The sequence below is a fragment of the Oncorhynchus mykiss genome, chromosome 27 (assembly GCF_057628025.1).
Source record: "Oncorhynchus mykiss isolate SJ-2025 chromosome 27, ASM5762802v1, whole genome shotgun sequence".
NCBI lineage: Eukaryota > Metazoa > Chordata > Actinopteri > Salmoniformes > Salmonidae > Oncorhynchus > Oncorhynchus mykiss.
Genome location: NC_143048.1, coordinates 18,022,591 through 18,040,435, shown reverse-complemented (window position 1 = coordinate 18,040,435; position 17,845 = coordinate 18,022,591). Strand labels below are relative to the sequence as shown.

The window sequence follows — 17,845 nt, the reverse complement described above, 5'->3', positions numbered from 1 at the left end:
TGACTTAGTGTTCTGCTAGGCGGCGCTCCTAGTGGCCGGGGACTTTAACCTCTCTGGGATATGTGGGACGCTAGCATCCCACCTGGCCAAAAGCCAGTGAAAATGCAGAGCGCCAAATTCAAATAAATTACTATAAAAATCAAAACTTTCATGAAATCACACATGTAAGATACCAAATAAAAAATAAAAAGGCTTTTCGGCGAAAGCAAACGATGCTATTATCTGAGGGTAGCACCTCCGTAAACAAAGAGAGAAAACATATTTCAACCCTGCAGGCGCGACACAAAAGGCAGACATAAAAATATAAATCATGCCTTACCTTTGACGAGCTTCTTTTGTTGGCACTCCAATATGTCCCATAAACATCACAAATGGTCCTTTTGTTCGATGAATTCTGTCGATATACAGTGCCTTGCGAAAGTATTCGGCCCCCTTGAACTTTGCGACCTTTTGCCACATTTCAGGCTTCAAACATAAAGATATAAAACTGTATCAACAACAAGTGGGACACAATTATGAAGTGGAACGACATTTATTGGATATTTCAAACTTTTTTAACAAATCAAAACTGAAAAATTGGGCGTGCAAAATTATTCAGCCCCCTTAAGTTAATACTTTGTAGCGCCACCTTTTGCTGCGATTACAGCTGTAAGTCGCTTGGGGTATGTCTCTATCAGTTTTGCACATCGAGAGACTGAAATTTTTTCCCATTCCTCCTTGCAAAACAGCTCGAGCTCAGTGAGGTTGGATGGAGAGCATTTGTGAACAGCAGTTTTCAGTTCTTTCAACAGATTCTCGATTGGATTCAGGTCTGGACTTTGACTTGGCCATTCTAACACCTGGATATGTTTATTTTTGAACCATTCCATTGTAGATTTTGCTTTATGTTTTGGATCATTGTCTTGTTGGAAGACAAATCTCTGTCCCAGTCTCAGGTCTTTTGCAGACTCCATCAGGTTTTCTTCCAGAATGGTCCTGTATTTGGCTCCATCCATCTTCCCATCCATTTTAACCATCTTCCCTGTCCCTGCTGAAGAAAAGCAGGCCCAAACCATGATGCTGCCACCACCATGTTTGACAGTGGGGATGGTGTGTTCAGAGGGATGAGCTGTGTTGCTTTCACGCCAAACATAACGTTTTGCATTGTTGCCAAAAAGTTCAATTTTGGTTTCATCTGACCAGAGCACCTTTTCCACATGTTTGGTGTGTCTCCCAGGTGGCTTGTGGCAAACTTTAAACAACACTTTTTATGGATATCTTTAAGAAATGGCTTTCTTCTTGCCACTCTTCCATAAAGGCCAGATTTGTGCAATATACGACTGATTGTTGTCCTACGGACAGAGTCTCCCACCTCAGCTGTAGATCTCTGCAGTTCATCCAGCGTGATCATGGGCCTCTTGGCTGCATCTCTGATCATCATCTCCTTGTATGAGCTGAAAGTTTAGAGGGACGGCCAGGTCTTGGTAGATTTGCAGTGGTCTGATACTCCTTCCATTTCAATATTATCGCTTGCACAGTGCTCCTTGGGATGTTTAAAGCTTGGGAAATATTTTTGCATCCAAATCCGGCTTTAAACTTCTTCACAACTGTATCTCGGACTTGCCTGGTGTGTTCCTTGTTCTTCATGATGCTCTCTGCGCTTTTAACGGACCTCTGAGACTATCACAGTGCAGGTGCATTTATACGGAGACTTGATTACACACAGGTGGATTGTATTTATCATCATTAGTCATTTAGGTCAACATTGGATCATTCAGAGATCCTCACTGAACTTCTGGAGAGAGTTTGCTGCACTGAAAGTAAAGGGGCTGAATAATTTTGCACGCCCAATTTTTCAGTTTTTGATTTGTTAAAAAAGTTTGAAATATCCAATAAATGTCGTTCCACTTCATGATTGTGTCCCACTTGTTGTTGATTCTTCACAAAAAAATACAGTTTTATATCTTTATGTTTGAAGCCTGGAATGTGGCAAAAGGTCGCAAAGTTCAAGGGGGCCGAATACTTTCGCAAGGCACTGTATATCCAAAATGTCCATTTATTTGGCGATTTTGATCCAGAAAAACACCGGTTCCAACTTGCTCAACGTGACTACAAAATATCTCAAAAGTTACCTGTAAACTTTGACAAAACATTTCAAACTACTTTTGTAATACAACTTTAGGTATTTTTTAAAGTAAATAATTGATCAAATTGAAGACGGGATGATCTGTGTTCAATACAGGAAGAAAACAAACTGACGCTACCTTTCTGGTCACGCGCCTCTATCTAACAGTACACTTGATGTGACCCTCGTTTTGAACAGGGCTACTTCTTCATTACACAAAGGAAAAACCTCAACCAATTTGTAAAGACTGGTGACATCCAGTGGAAGCGGTAGGACCTGCAAGAAGGTCCCTTGGAAATCTGGATTCCCAACGAAAACATTGAAAAGAGAGTGACCTCAAAAAAAAAAAATCTGAATGGTTTTTCCTCTGGGTTTCGCCTGCTACATAAGTAGCAGACATGTTTCAAACTGTTTTAGAAACGTCAGAGTGTTTTCTATCCAAATCGACTAATATTATGCATATCTTAACTTCTGGGGATGAGTAGCAGGCAGTTGAATTTGGGCATGCATTTCATCCGGACGTGAAAATACTGCCCCCTGTCACCAAGAAGTTAATGCAGGGAAACTTAAATAAATTTTGCCTAATTTCTATCAGCATATTAAATGTGCAACCAGAGGGAAAAATTATAGATGACCTTTACTCCACACACAGAGACGCATACAAAGCTCTCCCTTTCCCTCCATTTGGCAAATCTGACCTGCTTACAAGCAATAATTAAAGCAGGAAGCACCAGTGACTCGTTCTATAATAAAGTGGTCAGATGAAGCAGATGCTAAGCTACAGGACTGTTTTGCTAGCACAGACTGGAATATGTTCCGGGATTTTTCCGATGGCATTGAGGAGTACACCACATCAGTCACTGGGTTTATCATTAAGTGCATCAAGGATGTTGCCCCCACAGTGACTGTACGTACCTACCCCAACCAGAAACCATGGATTACAGGCAACATTCACACTGAGCTAAAGGGTAGAGCTGCTACTTTCAAGGAGCAGGACTCTAACCCGGAAGCTTATAAGAAATCCTGCTATGCCATCCGACGAACCATCAAACAGGAAAAGCGTCAATACAGGACTAAGATCGAATCGTACTACTACTCCAACGCTCGTTGGATGTGGCAGGGCTTGCAAACTATTACAGACTATAAAGGGAAGCACAGCCGAGAGCTGCCCACTGACACGAGCCTAAGGTACCAGACGAGCGAAATAACTTCTACGCTCGCTTCGAGGCAAGTAACAATGAAACATGCATGAGAGCATCAGCTGTTCCAGACGACTGTGTGATCACGCTCTCCACAGCCGATTTGAGTAAGACCCTTTAAACAGGTCAACATTCACAAATCCGGTCCCTGCTCATCTGTGTGAACGGGCCTTACGCATGCTGCAGGGAGGCATGAGGACTGCAGATGTGGCTAGGGCAATAAATTGCAATATCTGTACTGTGAGACATCTAAGAGCTACAGGGAGCTACAGGGAGCTAGGACGGACAGCTGATTGACCTCACAGTAGCAGACCACATGTAACAACACCTGCACAGGATCGGTACATCCGAACATCACACCTGCGGGACAGGTACAGGATGGCAACAACAACTGCCCGAGTTACACCAGGAATGCACAATCCCTCCATCAGTGCTCAGACTGTCCGCAATAGGCTGAGAGACTGAGGGCTTGTAGGCCTGTTGTACGGCAGGTCCTCACCAGACATCACCGTCAACAACGTTGCCTATGGGCACAAACCCATCGTCGCTGGACCAGACAGGACTGGCAAAAAGTGCTCTTCACGGAGGAGTCGTGGTTTTGTCTCACCAGGGGTGATAGCCGGATTCGCGTTTATCGTCGAAGGAGTGAGCGTTACGATTTGAGCGGGATCGATTTGGAGGTGGAGGGTCCGTCATGGTCTGGGGCGGTGTGTCACAGCATCATATACTGAGCTTGTTGTTATTGCAGGCAATCTCAAAGTTGTGTGTTACAGGGAAGACATCCTCCTTCCTCCTGTGGTACCCTTCCTACAGGCTCATCCTGACAATACCCTCCAGCATGACAATGCCACCAGCCATACTGCTCGTTCTGTGTGTGATTTCCTGCAAGACAGGAATGTCAGTGTTCTGCCATGACCAGCGAAGAGCCCGGATCTCAATCCCATTGAGCACGTCTGGGACCTGTTGGATCGGAGGGTGAGGGCTAGGGCCATTCCCCCCAGAAAAGTCTGGGAACTTGCAGGTGCCTTGGTGGAAGAGTGGGGTAACATCTCACAGCAAGGACTGGCATATCTGGTTCAGTCCATGAGGAGGAGATGCACTGCAGTACATAATGCAACTGGTGGCCACACCAGATACTGACTGTTACTTTTGATTTTGACCCCTCCTTTGTTCAGGGACACATTGTTCTGTTTCTGTTAGTCACATGTCTGTGGAACTTGTCCAGTTTATGTCTCAGTTGTTGAGTCTTGTTATGTTCATACAAGTATTTCCACATGTTAAGTGATAAACGCAGTTGACAGTGAGAGGATGTTTCTTTTTCTGCTGAGTTTAGCTCCTTATTTACTGTTGCTCTTTAATTATTTGTTATTCTTATCTCTTACTTTTTGGGGGGGTATTCTCTTCAAACTGCATTGTTGGTTAAGGGCTTGTAAGTTAGCATTTCACTGTAAGGTCTATTACACCTGATGTATTCGGCGCATGTGACAAATAGCATTTGATTTGATTTGAAAGGATGTTCTAACTCTCATGTACTAACCCAGGTGGAGGGCTCTACTCTGCTCAGCTCACAGCTCAACCCTAGCCAACCTTATTCTCATCTGTTTGCTGTTGTCTTTCTCCTCTCTGTCTCTTCCACTCTGTCATCCTCTCTCTCTCCCTCTCTCTCTCCCTGCTGTTGTCACACAGTATCACTACTAAGTTGGAGCGTGCGCTGGAGAAGGTGGCCCCCCTGCTCAGGGAGATCTTTGTGGACTTTGCACCGTTCCTCTCTAGGACCCTGTTGGGAAGCCATGGTCAGGAGCTGCTCATAGAAGGTATAGGTGTTGTATAGTGTCTCTGTGTGTCCCTCTGTCTATCCCTTAGTATGTCTGTCTTCTTCTGTCCCTCTGTCTGTCCACTGGCTGCTGTGTCACTGCTGGATGTCTAGTAATGTAGCCCGAGAGGGCTACCACGCACACACACACACATGCACTCACACAGGCACTCACACACACACAGGCACACACACACACAGGCACACACACACACAGGCACACAGGCACACACACACACACAGGCGCACACACACGCACACACACACACACACACACACACACACACACACACACACACACACACACACACACACACACACACACACACACACACAATAAACAATTAATGGAGAGTTGAAAGGTGTGAATGTTGTCTGATCCCTTCACTCTGCCTCTGTCAGAACGCTGGCCAAGCTGACAGATACACACACACACCTGGCATGCTGAGCACAGACTGTGTACAAACCAGGCAAACACAACACACTTCATCAACACAATAGAGCCAGTATTCATAAAGCATACCATAGTAGAAATGCTGGGATCAGGTCTGGGATCAGTTTTACCTTAGAGTTCATTCTGAATAATATTACATGGACAGTAGAGACCTGATCCTAGATCAGCACTCTTACTTTGAGATGCTTTGCCCAGACTTTTACCAAGGAAAAGTGGCTGTTTTTCCTGAATCAGGGCCCTGGTGGAAAGTCTCTCCATTTAGTAGTAATTACCATCCATACATCACTCAAATTATCCGGGGTCACGCCCCAAGTGCCCCCTCACCCACCCCCCTCTCCTCTCCTTCTCTCCTCATCACCCCTCCTCTCCCCCTCTCTAGACATGTTGTCAGTGTGGTAATCATGCCCAGACATCCTGGCCTGGCCCCTGGCCCATGATACACTTGGAGTTGAGAGGGAGGCCCCTGGGCGAACAGAGCTGTCGTTGTGATGGCCTTCCCTCTCTCCTCTCCTTCCCCCTTCCCTCTCTCCTCCCCTCTCCTTCCCCCTTCCCTCTCTCCTCTCCTCTCTTTCCCCCTTCCCTCTCTCCTCTCCTCTCCTTCCCTCTCTCCTTTGCTCTCCTTCCCCCTCCCTACCTCTCCTCTCTCTGCCTTTCCACTCCTTCCCCCCCTACCAGTACACTGCTCCACAATGCCACATTCACCCCAGTGATTTAACTCTGCCCTGCTCACAGGAAAGGCATGGTCAGAGGGGTAGAGCCTGTTTAAATAGAACACATATAGTTTGTGTACCACTGTACGGCCAGGGTCCATGGTCATTAGGCCAGCATACCAGAGTATGGCCGGGGCGCTAGGGGCCAGGGTCACCCTACCACCTGACCCCCTGTGTCAGAGAGAGCGGAGTGATGGGAGAACTGGTCATTGCAGTCACAAGAGGTCAGCTGTGGTTGAATGTAGCTGTGTGTGTGTGTGTGTGTGTGTGTGTGTGTGTGTGTGTGTGTGTGTGTGTGTGTGTGTGTGTGTGTGTGTGTGTGTGTGTGTGTGTGTGTGTGTGTGTGTGTGTGTGTGTGTGTGTGTGTGTGTGTGTGTGTGTAATAGGTCATCTGTAGCTGTCTGTGAACTAGAGAGGGTCAGGTAACATCCCCTGTTTACAACAGTCTTAGAGGCTCAGACTGTTTCAGTGCTGTGCAAGATTCACATTATACAACAGTACACTTTGTCTCCATCCCAAATAGCACCCTATTTCCTATGTAGTGCACTCCATAGGGCTCTTGTCAACATGAATTCAATATAGAGGGAATAGGGTGCCATTTGTTACACACACTTTGTCTCTATCTCAGTGGTTTGTAGGCAGCTATATTGTTTTATTATTGTAACATGTAAGGTCATTTCCCCTTTCCAATCCTGGCAAGCTCTTTCTTTGCATCAACGGTAAAACGGAAGAGATGTTTGACATGCATGAGATGGTCTCTGTCTGTGTGTTTATAAACATGTTGACATCTCATCTCTGGTTGTTGACTCATGCTGTCAATCACACTGACTGACATCTTCATGCAACCATGCCAACGGGTCCTGGCCCCACCAACCTATAATGAGTCGTCCAGAGTGTCTTCTTCTCTGGTAATGAGTACAATGTTAGCCCCTCCAACCTGTCAATGGAGAGGTTTCGCAGTGACTTATATGAAGGCGCTAGGAACTGTTGAGCCAAGCCAAACTGTCCTGTGTGTTGTATGACAACTCTGCTTCTAACCCTGTCTCGTCCTGTCCTGTCCTGTCTGCTCCACCAGGTTTGGTGTGTATGAAGTCCAGCACCTCCGTAGTAGAACTAGTCATGCTGCTCTGCTCTCAGGTGAGATTCTCTCTTTCTTCTCACACATCCCTCCTTTTCTCTCCCTCTCTGCTTCTTCCTTCCTCCCACATCCCTCTCTTCCCTCCACTGCCTCCGTTCTCTCGTCTCTATCTCTTCCTCCCTCCTTTCTCCTCTCCCTCTGGCCTCCTCTCCTTCCTGTGATGGACTCTGAAGACGAGGATGCTTCCAGCTCTAGTTCTCTGGGTCGTTCCACGAAAGGAGTCCCTTTTGCATCCCTTTGATATTTTAAATAGAGTTTTTGCACCAATATTCCGTTTAGGAATGAAAAACCCTTTAATATAGACCACATTGAAAACTCAATAAATCAGATTTTTTATATAAAGAAAGACTTGTTAAAGTGCCAAAATTCAAAAGATTTTAACCCACTGAACCCCAATATTTCTCAACGTTTTCACATCATTCAAAAGCCCTAGTTATTTTGTTGCTTTGATAAATGAATTAAAGGTAAAAAAAAGTGGAGATCTATGTCGGTTGAGCACAACACATCAACCCTGCTAACCATAGATGACAGGCTACAAATATTTTAACAATTAAAAGAACATTGTGAAGCTTGCATTCAATTTCCCCTTCGTGGTGAACACAACAATTCTCCCTGTCACAAGGCTATTTATGGCTGATTTAAGATGAAATCGTCAGCCCTGTTACTTTATTTGGGACTAAATACAGTTGAAGTCGGAAGTTTACATATACTTAGGTTGGAGTCATTAAAACTTGTTTTTCAACCACTCCACAAATTTCTTGAACAAACTATAGTTTTGGCAAGTCGGTTAGGACATCTACTTTGTGCATGACACAAGTAGTTTTTCCAACAATTGATTACAGACAGATTATTTTACTTATAATTCACTGTATTACAATTCCAGTGGGTCAGAAGTTTGCATACACTAAGTTGACTGTGCCTTTAAACAGCTTGGAAAATTCCAGAAAAGGATGTCATGGCTTTAGAAGCTTCTGATAGGCTAATTGACATAATTTGAGTCAATTGGAGGTGTATATGTGGATATATTTCAAGGCCTACCTTCAAACTTGCTTGACATCATGGGAAAATCAAAAGAAATCAGCCAAGACCTCAGAAAAATAACTGTACACCTCCACAAGTCTGATTCATCATTGGGAACAATTTCCAAATGCCTGAAGGTACCACGTTCATTTGTACAAACAATAGTACGCAAGTATAAACACCATGGGACCAAGCAGCCATCATACCGCTCAGGAAGGAGACACGTTCTGTCTCCTTGAGATGAACGCACTTTGGTGCGAAAAGTGCCAATCAATCCCATGACAACAGCAAAGGAAATTGTGAAGATGCTGGAGGAAACAGGTACAAAAGTATCTATATCCACAGTAAAACTAGTCGTATATCGACATAACCTGAAAGGCCGCTCAGCAAGGAAGAAGCCACTGCTCCAAAACCGCCATTAAAAAGCCAGACTACAGTTTGCAACTGCACATGGGGACAAAGATCGTTCTTTTTGCAGAAATGTCCTCTGGTCTGATGAAACAAAAATAGATCTGTTTGGCCATAATGACCATCGTTATGTTTGGAGGAAAAAGGGGGAGGCTTGCAACCCGAAGAACACCCTCCCAACCATGAAGCACGGTGGTGGCAGCATCATGTTGTGGTGATGCTTTGCTGCAGGAGGTACTGGTGCACTTCACAAACTAGATGGCATCATGAGGATGGAAAATGAGGATGGAAAACATCTCAAGACATCAGTCAGGAAGTTAAAGCTTGGTCGCAAATGGGTCTTCCAAATGGACAATGACCTCAAGCATACTTCCAAAGTTGTGGCAAAATGGCTTAAGGACAACAAAGTCAAGGTATTGGAGTGGCCATCACAAAGCCCTGACCTCAATTCCATATAAAATTTATGGGCATAACTGAAAAAGCATGTATGATCAAGGAGTCCTACAAACCTGACTCAGTTACACCAGCTCTGTCAGGAGGAATGAGCCCAAATTCATCCAATTTATTGTGGGAAGCTTGTGGAAGGCTACCCGAAACGTTTGACCCAAGTTAAACAATTTAAATGCAATGCTACCAAATACTAATTGAGTGTATGTAAACTTTTGACCCACTGGGAATGTAATGAAAGAAATAAAAGCTGAAATAAATCATTCTCTCTATTATTATTCTGAGATTTCACATTCTTAAAATAAAGTGGTGATCCTAACTGACCTAAAACAGAGAATTTTTACTAGGATTAAATGTCAGGAATTGAGAAAAATGAGTTTAAATGTATTTGGCTAAGGTGTATGTAAACTTCTGACTTCAACTGTAGGTAGTTACTATAGTATTTTTTTTTAATGGAATCTCTTGAGATGGGAAATGTTTTTAATTCAATAGAACATGTGTTCTTCATGATAATGTTAGAATTAGGTGAAATAAAAAATTATAAAAAATTCAGAAAGTTACAGTACCCAAAGGGACTAATTTCATGGAACACCCCTCTGTGATCAGTCCTCACCCCCACCCTGTCCCCTTACACCTCCCCGTCCCCTTATCTCCTCCCTGTCTCCTTACCACCTCCCTGTCTCCTTACCTCCTCCCTGTCTCCTTACCTCCTCTCTGTCTCCTTACCACCTCCCCGTCCCCTTACCTCCTCCCTGTCTCCTTACCTCCTCCCTGTCTCCTTACCTCCTCCCTGTCTCCTTACCTCCTCCCTGTCTCCTTACCTCCTCCCTGTCCCCTTACCTCCTCCCTGTCTCCTTACCTCCTCCCTGTCCCCTTACCTCCTCCCTGTCCCCTTATCTCCTCCCTGTCCTCATTTCTCCTCCCTGTCCCCTTACCTCCTCCCTGTCCCCTTACCTCCTCCCTGTCCTCATTTCTCCTCCCTGTCCTCATTTCTCCTCCCTGTCCCCTTACCTCCTCCCTGTCCTCTTATCTCCTCCCTGTCCCCTTACCTCTTGCCTGTCCTTATATCTCCTCCCAGTCTCCTTACCTCCTCCCTGTCCCCTGATCTCCTCCCTGTCCCCTGATCTCCTCCCTGTCCTCATAGTGGATCAGCTCCACCTCATGTGGGACTGATCACCTCCTCTAGTTAAGCCCAATGATGTATAGTGTCTTCAGAAAGTATTCATATCCCTTGACTTATTCCACATTTTGTTTTGTTATAACCTGAATTCAAAATGCATTAAATCGATTATTTTTCTCACCCATCTACAGACAATACCCCATAATGACAAAGTGAGAAAAAAAATGAAATTGTATATTTTAATTTACACAAGTATTCATAACCCCTGAATCAATAATTTTTAGAAGCACTTTTGCAGCATTTACAGCTGTGAGTATTTTGGGGGTAAGTCTAAGACCTTTGCACACCTGGATGGTACAATATTTGGCCATTATTATTTTTTTAATTCTTCAATCTCTATCAAGTAGATTTTTGATCATTGCTAGACAGACATTTTCAAGTCTTGCCATAGATTTTCAAGTCGATTTAAGTCAAAATTGTAAATAGGCCACTCAATGTCATCTTGGTAATCAGCTCCAGTGTAGATTTTGCCTTGTGTTTTAGGTTATTGTCCTGCTGAAAGGTGAATTCGTCTCCCAGTGTCTGTTGGAAAGCAAACTGAACCAGATTTTCGTCTAGGATTTTGCCTATGCTTATAGCTGTATTCTGTTTGTTTTTATTTAAAAAGACTCCATAGTCCTTGCCAATGTCAAGTATACCCATAACATGATGCAAACACCACCATGCTTGAAAATAGCAAGAGTGGTACTCAGTATTGTGTTGTGTTGGATTTGCCACAAACATAACGCTTTGTATTCAGAACAAATTGTTTATTTCTTTGCAAAAGGTTTTGGAATATTGTTATTCTGTACAGGCTTCCTTCAATTCACTCTATAATTTAGGTTAGTATTGTGGAGTAACTACAATGTTGTTGATTCATCCTCAGTTTTCTCAAATTACAACCATTCAACTCTGTAACGTTTTATAAATCACCATTGGCCTCATGGTGAAATCCCTGACCAGTTTCCTTCCTCTCCTGCAACTGAGTTATGAATAACGCCTGTATCTTTGTAGTGACTGGGTGTAATTGATACACCATCAGAAGCCTAATTAATAACTTCACCATGCTCAAAAAGATATTCAGGGTCAGCTTTTTTAAATGTGTATTATTATATATTTTTACATCTACCAATCGGTGCTCTTTGTGAGGTTTGAAAAACCTCCCTGGTCTTTGTGGTAGAATCTGTGTTTGAAATACAAGACTCGACTGAGGGACCTTTACAGATAAGTGTATGTGTGGAGAACAGAGATTATGTTAATCACTATTATTGAACACGGAATGAGTCCATGTAACTTAATATGCGATTTGTTCAGCACATTTTTACCCCTGAACTTATTTTGGCTTGCCACAATAAAGGTGTTGAATACTTTTTGACTCAAGACATTTCTGCTTTGCAGTGTTTATTCATTTCTAAAATGTTCTACAAATAAATCTCCACTTTGACATTTTGGGGTATTGTGTGTAGATCAGTGACACAAAATCTAAATGTAATGAATTTTAACTTCATGCTGTACACAACAAAATTTAGAAAAAGTAAAGGTGTGTGAATACTTCTGAAGGCAAAGTATTGGCCATTGAGAGGCTTTGAAGATACCAGTCGGCCATATTAGGAGCAGTGAATGGAATTCTACAGTATTTCAAATAAATGTTTTAGGGACACAATTGCATGTATTTAAGTAGTTGTTCTTGCAGTGTAGACAGTAACATTTGTAATCTAAAAAAATATATACTTTAAGGATTTATTTTAAATATATTTTTCATGTTTATGTTTAGCTCACATAATATAACAAAACAAGTATGCATTAAGGTGTCTGAAATAGAATAAATGTGGCAAAACAAATGTAGACATTAATAAATGCATTTCTATAGCTTCCTAAATATTTTTACGACGTTGGGGGAGTGTCAAGACATCATCCTCTATCAGTCATCTAGTGTATATATAAACCATTGGTTAAGTCTTTTACATCTCAACGGGTCACAGTCTCAATGTAGCAGTAAGAACAGAATAGGAGATAGTTAACATACCTTCTGTCTGCAGGGCCAGTCAGTGAGTCCATAAGGAAGACAATTGGTGGTGCCTCTCCCGCTAAGTATCCAGTCTGCAGGGATGGAGGCTGCAGTAGGAGGTGCGGTGCCCAGAGCCCAGAGCTTGTGTGTAACAAACCATTTAAAATTTCGAAATTCAGGAACCCTGAACCAATAGGATCATCTTCATAGGTGAAGCACTCCCAGACGCCACAGATTATCAGCTTTTCTTATCTGAGCTCCTGAGCGGCGCCCATTACCCTGGCTGCAGGTCAGCCCATAGCTAAATATTCTGGGTTCTGTTGCAGGTCAGACCATAACCAGGGGTTCTGCAGGTCAGCCCATAACCAGAGGTTCTGCAGGTCAGCCCATAGACAGAGGTTCTGCAGGTCAGCCCATAGACAGAAGTTCTGCAGGTCAGCCCATAGACAGAGGTTCTGCAGGTCAGCCCATAGACAGAGGTTCTGCAGGTCAGCCCATAGACAGAGGTTCTGCAGGTCAGCCCATATCCAGAGGTTCTGCAGGTCAGCCCGTCAGATCCCTTACATACCCATGCATCTGTTATTAGAAGGCTGAGATTAAGGAACATTCCTCTCTCTCTATTCACACAACTGCCCGAGCCTTGCAGTAGTGAATCCCGCTGTTACTGCTGTTCTTTTGAAGTTTCTGAGGGAATGTTCCCTGAGTCTTGCTCTCTATTCTGTCTGTCTGTCTTTCTGGAGGCTAACCTATCACTGTGGCTCTGGGATGTCTACCTTCTCTTCCTACCTCCTGTATTTACTGAGGGCTGGGAGTGTCAGCGAGCCGTATACCCCCCTCACAGAGTAACCCCCCCCCCCATTCCCCCCACCCATGACACAGATAGTATTACTGCGGCTCCAATAGTTCCTGTCATTAGGGACTCCTGGGATGAAACCCAGCCTGAGATATCGACCCGTCAACAAAGCTGAAAGTGGATATGCTTGGCCTGAGTTGGAACCACAGCTAGCTTTATCCAGCAGCACTGGCAGGGATGAGCACAGTGGAACTTGTTAATCCTGATCTGATTCCATCAGTAGTAACTTTCCTGTATGGGGCTAGGACAAGGCTGTATGGGGCTAGGACACGGCTGTATGGGGCTAGGACACAGCTGTATGGGGCTAGGACACAGCTGTATGGGGCTAGGACAAGGCTGTATGGGGCTAGGACAAGGCTGTATGGGGCTAGGACAAGGCTGTATGGGGCTAGGACACAGCTGTATGTGGCTGGGGCGGAGACTGGGGCTAAATGGGGCTAGGACACGGTTGTATGGAGCTGGGGTTTTATGGGGCTCGGATAGGCAGCACACTCTTTGTATCTCTTCACAGACGGCCTGGTGAATGAGAAGGTCAAACAGCTTTGTTTCTTGTAACAGCTTAAACACACAGATGATCTGCAGTGGATCCTGGGAGATTTACTGACAGAGAGCCTCCAGATATGGAGAGAAGAGCAGATAAAAGACTTCAGCCTGGATTGAGATACCTCAATACTGCTGTCTGCCTGACGCCTACTGACGTTTGGGAGTATGGATGGCTGCAGAGGAACAAGAGGCTTGTGTGTAACAAACAATTTAAAATTATAAAATTCAGGAACCCTGAACCAATAGGATAATCTTCATAGGTGAAACACTCCCAGACACCACAGATTATCAGCTTTTCTTATCTGAGCTCCTGAGCTACGCCCATTAACCTGGCTGCAGGTCAGCCCATAGCTAAATATTCTGGGTTCTGTTGCAGGTCAGACCATCACCAGGGGTTCTGCAGGTCAGCACATAGACAGAGGTTATGGGTTCTGTTTCTCTGCCTCTACATGAAGGATCATGTTACTTCCTCCTGGAGAAGCATGTCAGGCCTAATTCCGTTCAAACAGGCAATAATGGGCTTTCCCCAAATCCCTGCAGTCACAGCCCAGCCCCTTTGGAGCCCTGCTGCTCAGAAAAAAACTCAAAGGAAGAAAACATCTGAAGCTCCATCCCACTGTAACGGTAACTAGGGATTTTACTGTACCGTAACTCAGTTAGACAAGATAGAAGATCCCATCGGTTCAGAGTTTTCCCCCTCCTACCTGATGTCCCTTTCCTGGCGCTGCATGAGACACATCTGCTTTGATTTCCATATATATTTTTGTCACGTGAGTGCAGTACGAGCAGATCCTCAGAAGACGGGCCGAACATGAGCCCTGTTCAAATCAGTAACAGCGGATGATGTAGCAGAGAGAGAGACAGAGAGAGATAGAGGTCAGGAAAAAAAGATGTGGAGACCAGATGCCCAGCATATCAGCACCGTCTCTCTCACCGTAACGTAATGTGAGGTGGAACTGTGTTCTCTAGCCTGGTGCAGTCTGTCCCACACTACAGGAACTATGGCATGCTACCATACACTATTTAGACAATGGCAATCTGCAGTCACAAATGTTTATCCTGAAATCCTTTGAATTTTGCATCGCACACAATGTTTGCTTTTCTGCTACACATAACTAAAGAGCCTCACCCTCTGTTCCAAAAGGCGGTGTGGAACTACAGAGATTTTCTTACTGTTTCTGAGATGCAGAATCTAATTTGTTAGCCTCTTCTATGCATGAGATTCAGTTGGTTTTATACCTGACACTTGGCTAGCATTGACAACTGGGAAACTTTTCCCCTTTTATATTTATTTTCTTTTTTTCTCTTTGTATTTTGAACTGTGGCCTGTGTTTTCCCTTCCATTTGCTCCACAGTGAGTGAGCAGAGAGCCCAGGTTCCCACAGTGCAAGGCCCTCTCCTCTCCTCCGCTCCCAAACGGCTTTTTAATCATTCCCAGACAGGGTAGTGATGGTGCTGGGGAGAGGGTGGGGGGTGCCGTGGCCTTGGGGCCGTAGCCGCTCTAGGCTCAGTAGATGGCTCCCCTCTCCTCAGTCATCTGTCAGTGTGCGGACGGAGGAAATGGCTGTATTTAAGGCAGAGGATACAGTTTCATCCCCGATTACATCTCTCCTGTGTTTACCGATCTGTTCACAGAGAAAGATCTCGTCCCGAATGCCACCCTATTTCCTATTTAGTGCACTACTTTTGACCAGGGCCCATAGGGCTCTCCTCAAAAGTAGTACATATGTTGCCATTTGGGATGCATCTGAAGAGGGCAGGCACACTCACACATGCAGGGCAGAGATTCAGCTTTTTATAGCCAGCGCATCTCTTTGAAAGGATTCAATGACCTTAATGCCTTCTTTGTTTTGTTACTTCAATTAGAAAAAATGGAATGTGCGATGTCCATTTGAATTGCAACGGAGACTGGCCTTGCAGAGAGATCCATGTGTTTCTCAGAGACTCTGTCGCTTTTTATTGCATTAAAGGGGCTGATTTTATTGTGCAGGTTTTTTCGTTTTGGAAATGTTTTTCTGGTTTGTGAAGCTTTCTTGGCAAAGTGTTCCATAATTGTTGTTTTATTACTACCTTATTGTTACTTTATTGCCTCCATGTGATTTTTATTGAAAATTAGCCCATTGATATGTTTTTATAGCCATCGCCTATTAGCGCTGATTAGAATGTAATGAGCTCTGGGCTTTTACGTCTTGCACTGTTTACAGACGGTGTTTGAATAGCAAAAGCGACAGCAGACAGCCCTGTTTAATTCTGTGGCAGAGGGGTAAGTATTTGAAGTAGGTGTTGTTAGTACACACGCAAGCTATCAGAGAGTAATATAGTATTCTAATCCAAGTCAAAAAGTTTTCGCCAAAACTGAATCTCTCCAGCGTCTTGAAAAGGTCACCCCACTTAACTTTGTGGAAGGCTTTGTCTGACATACAGCCATGGAGCCAGTATGAACAACTAACTATCCAACGTTCCTCCTCTCCGCTCCTCTTTCTATCTTCCTCTCCTCTTCTTCTCTTCCTTCTGTCTTAGGAGTGGCAGAACTCAATCCAGAAAAATGCCGGCCTCGCCTTCATCGAGCTCATCAACGAGGGAAGGTATGTATCATATTCAGACACATACACACCATATGTCTTAAAATGTATTTCCATTCTAGATCCTATTTTCCCTAAACCTAACCCTGAACATAAATCTAACTCCTAAACCTAACCCCTAACCCTAATTGTAACCCTAACCCCTAAGCTTAAAATAGCCTTTGTCCTTGTGGGGACATGGAAAATGTCCTCACGAGGGAGATAGTTCCTTGCTTTACTATCCTTGTGAGGACTTTTGTGGATTTCTGATACACACACACACCAGCTCTGAACAGGTTGTTAGGTCCAGTGGCAGCAATAGATTAGCAGTAAGCTGCTGGCCCCTAGAGCGTGGGGTGCTGTACTGTATCATGTAAGAATTGTTGTGCTCTATGGGGGTTAAGGTAAATAAGATTGGTGTGACAGAGTGATGTAACAATATCAACACGATAGTGTTTCCCCTCTATCTGTGTGTTCCCCACCCCTCTATGTGAGTGTAGCAGGCTCAGATCAGGCAGGGTGTTATAGAACAGATCAGCCTCCAACTCCATCTGGTGACCCATCTGTGTAACCCTCTTACATCCAAACTGCCCAGCTCCAGCCCTATACCCCAGCTATACCCCAGTGCAACCTCACTGTTCCCAACCCAGCACAGTCTTAGCCTTCTCAGGCACCTCCTGTCCGGCCTCTTTATCCAGGCCCCCTGTCCGGCCTGGATAAAGAGCCTTACTCAGTGGGGGCCACTCTGCCTCTCTGCTGCACGGCTACTCTATCACTCTACTGCTCTGTCACGTGGTGTTGTCCAGGGTGCTGCTGGCAGATCTCATTTCTCCTGCATCTGAGCTGCGTCCCAAATGGCACCCTATTACCTATGTAGTGTGCAGTGCTGAGCGAATAGTTATTTTTGAGGTTGTTTTGGTTCGGTTATTAAACTATTTTTAATTTGGTTTCAATAAATAAATAAAAAACATGCACAATGCGCTATGTGTGTTGAATGCTGTAACAACACAGAATAAAACTATTAATAAAAGTCCCATGATGGAAGTGACTGCCCATTACTCCTTATCACTTAATAATAATTTATTCAAATTATTTACTTTAATAACATATTTCAGTTGTTGTGTATTTTACATTTGTTTTATTCGATTACTTATTTATTTCCTTCCAAGTCATAATCAGCTGCTGTTTATGCTGTCTGACAAAATCACAATTTTAGTTTGTTCAAAGTAAATAAGGCATACTTTTATGACTGCTGAATACCAACTATCATTCACTTAGATTGTGTATTTTCAGGAAGCAACTGCTCTCTAATCCCTCTCCATCGTGCAATCTTCTCTCCCTATCCATGTCTGCCCACACTAACCTAACGTAGCAGGCTTAAAATAAACACACAGACCAGACAAATATGCACGCAATGGATTATGGTCG

General features: G+C 44.1%; 1 protein-coding gene across 4 annotated transcripts in view; it reads left to right on the top strand.

Moving 5' to 3' along the window:
* Window positions 1–17,845, top strand: part of LOC110507646 (neurobeachin) — a 340,890-nt gene that overhangs the window by 116,301 nt on the left and 206,744 nt on the right. For 3 of the 4 annotated variants that reach the window (XM_036965229.2, XM_036965231.2, XM_090224708.1), the window contains 3 exons: window positions 4,990–5,117; window positions 7,356–7,417; window positions 16,377–16,441. In XM_036965229.2, coding sequence (XP_036821124.2) covers window positions 4,990–5,117; window positions 7,356–7,417; window positions 16,377–16,441 — 255 coding nt within the window. Of the gene's footprint in view, window positions 1–4,989; window positions 5,118–7,355; window positions 7,418–10,956; window positions 11,127–16,376; window positions 16,442–17,845 lie in introns of those variants that run through there. The other variant, XM_090224707.1, reaches the window with a different exon arrangement.